The sequence below is a fragment of the Trichosurus vulpecula genome, chromosome 8, assembly GCF_011100635.1.
Source record: "Trichosurus vulpecula isolate mTriVul1 chromosome 8, mTriVul1.pri, whole genome shotgun sequence".
Classification (NCBI taxonomy): domain Eukaryota; kingdom Metazoa; phylum Chordata; class Mammalia; order Diprotodontia; family Phalangeridae; genus Trichosurus; species Trichosurus vulpecula.
In genome coordinates this window covers 245467585-245473208 of record NC_050580.1, presented here as the reverse complement: position 1 = coordinate 245473208, position 5624 = coordinate 245467585, and the positions used below count along the sequence as shown (strand labels likewise).

General features: G+C 36.1%; 1 protein-coding gene across 1 annotated transcript; it reads right to left on the bottom strand.

Moving 5' to 3' along the window:
• Nucleotides 1–2832: 2832 nt before the first annotated feature.
• LOC118828892 (60S ribosomal protein L26-like) lies at nucleotides 2833–3338 on the bottom strand. Its single transcript, XM_036735776.1, has one exon. It carries the CDS (start codon nucleotides 3310–3312, stop codon nucleotides 2875–2877), a length of 438 nt encoding a protein of 145 aa, XP_036591671.1. The 5' UTR covers nucleotides 3313–3338; the 3' UTR covers nucleotides 2833–2874.
• Between the last annotated feature and the right edge of the window lie 2286 nt (nucleotides 3339–5624).

The window sequence follows — 5624 nt, the reverse complement described above, 5'->3', positions numbered from 1 at the left end:
ACAGCCACCTGTATGGGGTAATTTAAGGGTCACTGAAAGGGTTTCTTGCCTTACCAGATCTATCTCCCAGCAGACAGGCATAATATCCGAAATTTCCACTAATAGCTGGGCATTGTGATGCCTGCCTACAATCTTTGCTACTGGGGAGTCCGAGGCTGGTGGATCACTTGATATCAGAAGTTCTGAGCTACAACAGGGCTAATGCCAACTGGGTGTCTGCACCAATATGGTGAACCCCTGAGAACCAGTCTAGAGCTGAAGTCTTTTAAGAGGTAACTTAGGGGAAAGAAATTTCATTTTGAACAATAATGTAAGAATCCAGATTGTAGAAGGTTTAGAAAAGAATGAGAGGAGTAAAGATGAAGGCAATAATTGCAGGTGGATTTCTCAAGGAGTTTTGCCAGTAATGGGTGAAAGGCAGGGTAAATACAACATAATAGCTAGCAGTGATGGGAGGACCAAGAAATTTTTTAAAAGAATATTTTCACTGTGTTTATAGACAGCAAGGCACATACATGTTGAAGGGTTGATGTTATCAAGGAAAAGGCCACAGCTTCATTAGACTAATGTGAAAGAGGACATAGTGGGGGAAAATGGCTGAGGTAGAGAGAAGAGGGAGCTCTCTAACCTAAAAACTTTTGGTAAAATATGAAGTCAGGCCTTTATATGAGAGGGTGGGTTGCTAGGGTTTCCATGGGAGTCCTGAACATGGGTGAAAAGATTTAGATTAACTACTGTGGTAAGAAAGTGATTTGATTGGGGAGATATATAAGGATACAGCTTATATACATAAGGATTGTGTCCAGGCTTCCCCAAAGGACAGTAACAGTCTCCCAACACTGGCCTAGGAATTAACATACAGTCAATTATAATGTACTGTATAAAAGATAGTCTTCATTTCATGCACTACAAGAAATGTCTAAGACACAAAAGTCTCACTAGTGTCTAAGAACAAATATGGATGCATAAAACAATCAATAACCCTCAATATTAGAAACCATGAAACCTATGTTGTGGGACTATTACATAAATATTTTCCATTCACCTTGAACCTACAATTGGAAAGCTCCCAATGTCCTGCCACTCATGGCATGATTTTAATACTTCAGCTCTGGGCTTCTCCTTCTTCAACAAACATATGTTGATGGAAATCTCCCTCAGGAAATCTTGAACTGACTCCTGAGCTCAAGAATCTGAAAATAGAATTCTTGATCAAGATTTCTATAATGTGCAAAATTATAGAAACTTAGAACTCTCAAAGTAGTGATTACCCACAAAATAACTTCCTAGATTTGGGATATCTATTCTCAGTATATCTTTCCTCTGACCTATGTTCAGAAAAGGAAACAGGAAGGAATAAGAAGGTAAGCAAGAATCCGGGATACAGAAAATCTGCTTTTGGGCTAAAGTGGTAAACAAAGAATACTAAAGACGCTATTCTCATGCAAGACACCATTTTCTGCTCCTGGAGTTGGGGAGGTGGAAAGAAGCCCCATTCCTCACTCCACCCCCACCAACACTTGCCTGAATCAAATCTGGAAATACAAACAAGAAAGTTCAGGAAAGGCAATATAATTAGGGAGAGAAGAGTATTCTATTTCACATCTTGTTCATAGAATGGGCAACTACTCCAACAAGAGCCCATCCTTCTGCACCTCAGTTAAACCACCATCAGGAGGCAGCTCTAATTTCTGAAGCCTAATAAAAATTTCAATCAATGCACAAATCCCATCCATAGGAAGTCCCCTTCAGACAAAGATCCATATATTATGGTGTTCTCAGGTTCATTGGTAGGAACTCATCAGCTTGATCAGGGGATCTCTCATCAACTCCCATTAGACTTGCATATCAAACATATCTCCAAAAACTGATCATTCAGGGTCTACATGAAGATATTCTGTTGACAAGGCAAGCAACTCCATTTTTTAAAAACTCTACATATGTGAATGCTCTCTCTCTTTTCTAACTTCACACTATATGTTTTTGATATGCCCCATGAACTTAATGTTTTTTTTTTTCTATTTTTAGAAATCTGCAATATGTTACATTCTCCTATGGCTTAATGTGCTCCATGAGGGCAGGGATCATGTGCTGTTTATCTTTAGATCTCTGTCATCAATCAGTCCAGAATTCTGTATATTTTAAGTGCTTAGGAAATGTTCAATTGTTTAAAAAAAATGGATTAAGACTAATCTCTTCACTTCCTAAACAAGATACCCTGTGATTCTATGATTATAACCATAGAAACAAATCTCAAGATGTAAATACTTGTAAAAAGAAAATAACTAATCTCCAATTTAATTAGTTTAATTTTTAGTCTTTTCACATGTTTTATCATGCTAGAATTTTAAAGGATATACAATACCTGAATTAAACTTTATGTGTTTTCATTGAAATTATACTAAGAACACATTGGTAACAGAGAATAAGCTTTCACAACTTTCTTATCTTTTGAAAGAATGTCTATTTTAAGGTCACTATTTGTACTCCAAAAATTAAAATAATAATAATAATAATAAAGTTATATTATCTATCATTAAAATTATTAATCATTGACTTGGTAAAATATTTTATTTCTAAATTAATTGTTGAAAATTAAAAAACAATAACAAAAATAAAGAGGGGCATTGACTGAGGTAGGCACATCTACTCTTTCTTCTGAGTGAAATTTTCAAAGCTAAGTACTCTCCACAGAAGACAAGTCCTGTCCCCAGGAATTTCAAATAACATGTTCAGAGCTGAAAGACTTTGTGCATTTTTCACCTGGACATCCTTCTGTCACTATCCCTATGAAAAAGAGGGGCAGCTGATTTTTTCATTGTTACATGATTATTTTTTTTTCATTCTAGAAATTTAATTACAGCCATGTAATTTTTACTCTTGCATTTTCTCAATAGTTTCTTCCTTATATTTGCCCTTTTCCTTTCCTACTTGGCGAGATTTGGCTTTTCGCTCAAGGATCTTTTTGCGATCTTTGTCCAGCTTTAGCCTTGTGATTACCACCTTGCTGGGATGAATGCCCACATGGACAGTTGTACCATTAGCCTTCTCCCGCTGCACACGCTCAATGTAGATCACGTATTTCTTTCTGTAAACCTGGACCACCTTGCCAATTTGCTGACCTTTGTAGTGTTCTCGAACAACCTGGACTTCATCGTCCTTCCGGATGGGCATGGAGCGGACGTTGTACTTCTGTCTCAGCTCCTTCGACAGAGGGGACGACATGATTTTCCTCCGTATGTGGGAGGGGGCATTGAAATGCCTCTTGCGGTTCTTGCTTCGGTCAGAGGTCACAAAGGGATTGAACTTCATTTTGACCTCAGAGCCACGGCGGAAGAGAAGAGCTACATGATTATTTTTTAAAAAAATATTTTGTGGCACAAAAAAAAAACAAAGAAAATTGATTTATCATCTTATAGGGGGAAAATGTATAATTATATAGTGAAATGAGTATTTATTCATCTTATAAGACACAAGTTCATTTTCTAACTTCTAGCCATGTAACCATGAGTATAACATCTTGGAGCATTTCTTTCCTCATCAGGGCAGTGGAAATAGTACTGCTAACACTATCTACATACCTCAGAGAATTGGTATGAAAATTTTTAGATTGTGATGTTATATGTAAATAAGAGTTATTTATGATCATAATAATCACCTCTATCATGTTAACCACAATAATTATGATCTTAATTATTACCATCATTTATATTCATGAAAAATATGGTTTCCCATCCTAGGAAGCTAGTAGCATCTTTTGGAAGTTAATCAATCAAATGACATTTTAAAAATACCTACTATGCCAAGCACAATGCTAGGCTCTGGGTAATAGACAAGCGATTAATTAAATAACCTCTATTTGCAAGAAGCTTAGAGGAGACAACATGTATAAGTATATACAAAAGAGGCTTAAAAAGAATAACTGCAAATGAATTTGGCAAATAGAAGGTAGACACTATCAGTTAGCGAAATAGGAAAGGTTTTGTGCATTAGGCCTTGCTTGAGCTGAATCTTGAGGAAAGAGAGAGGGGGATTCCATGAAGCAGAAGTGAGGAAAGTGTGCATTCGAGGCATGGGAATGGTTAGTGCAAAGGTACAAATCAGAAATGCTTAATTTTATCAGAGGAACAAACAGAAATCTCATTTGGCTGGATTTAAAGGGGTGGGGAAGGAATAAAGAGGAAAAGTGAGACTAGAAAGATAAACTAGGGCAAGACTGTGAAGGGCTTTTAAAAATTTGATCAAACAGGTGCTGGAAGGTTAGAAGTTCCAAGCATTTACTTAATGAGTAAAATACATGTTGTCTCCTCCATTGTCTGTTACCTATAAGCAAGCTGCGGAAGAAATTTATAATTCATTTAGTTGAGACAGCGGTAAGAGGGTGTTCTTTGGAAATTTGAGAGTGCTATCATTACCAGTGCCTGTTTACACAATTCAAAGAGTAAATATAAATTATTTTTAAACTACACTTGTAATTTCATTTTTGTAAGTAATATATTAAGGGTACTACCTCTACCAATCTATGCAGGTTCACACCTGTTTTACAAGTTAGTTTTAGAGAGCTGTCTGGGGAACTAAGAGGTTAAATTACTGCCCAGTATATTCCATAAATATGACTCCATAGCCAGAACTCTTCTACTACTCACTTAAGCTACAAATTGATTTAGGTAATCAGGTACTTTGGGTTGTAAAACATTTAAACAACCTCTGGTCTTCAATAAATAAGAATAATAAAACAATGCTTTCCTGTATGTTAAAGGCACACAAATATTATATATTTAAAATATGTGTGGAAGAAAGCAGGTGGCAGAGTGGATAAAATGACGGGCCTGGATTCAATAACACCTATGTTAAAATCCTACCTCAGATACTTCCTAGCTGTGTGACTGTGGGCAAGTCACTTAGCCTCTTTCTATCTCAGTTTCCTCATCTATAAAACTGGGATAATAATAGCACCTACATCCCAGGGTTGTTGTGAGCATCATCTGAGATAATAATTATAAATTGCTTAGTGCAATGTCTGTCACATAGTAAGCACTATATAAACATTTATTTTTTATTATTGTTATTATTATTACCTGCCACTGTGATTATCTTCGACGTAGTTTGTCTTTACCTTGTTTGTCCACACTTGTTTTTAATATCATCTCCTCCATTAGACTATAAACTCTTTGAGTCAAGGAACTGACTAGTTTTTGCCTTTCTTTGTATACTCAGCACTTAGCACAGTGTTGGCAAATAATAAATGCAATATAAATGTTAGATCTCTTATTATTAATGTCTTCCCTCTACGGTTATCTACATTTTACCCCATCTAGGTCTTATTTGTGCCTGGCTACGTGCATGTTGTCTCTCTCATTAGACTGTGAGCTCCATTAAGGGCAGGGACTGTCCATTGCCTTCCCTTGTATCCCTAGTGTTTAGCACAACACCTGGCACATAGTAAGCATTATATACCTGTTAAAAACAATGATATAAAGATTTTTTTTGTTCTCCTTGTCCTTCAAAAAAGGTCACAGAATAGTAGTATGTCTTCCTCCTTAAATCCTGTCCCACACTTTTTTATTTTTTTAAAATTAATTTAATATATTTAGTTTTCAGCATTGATTTTCACAAAAGTTTGA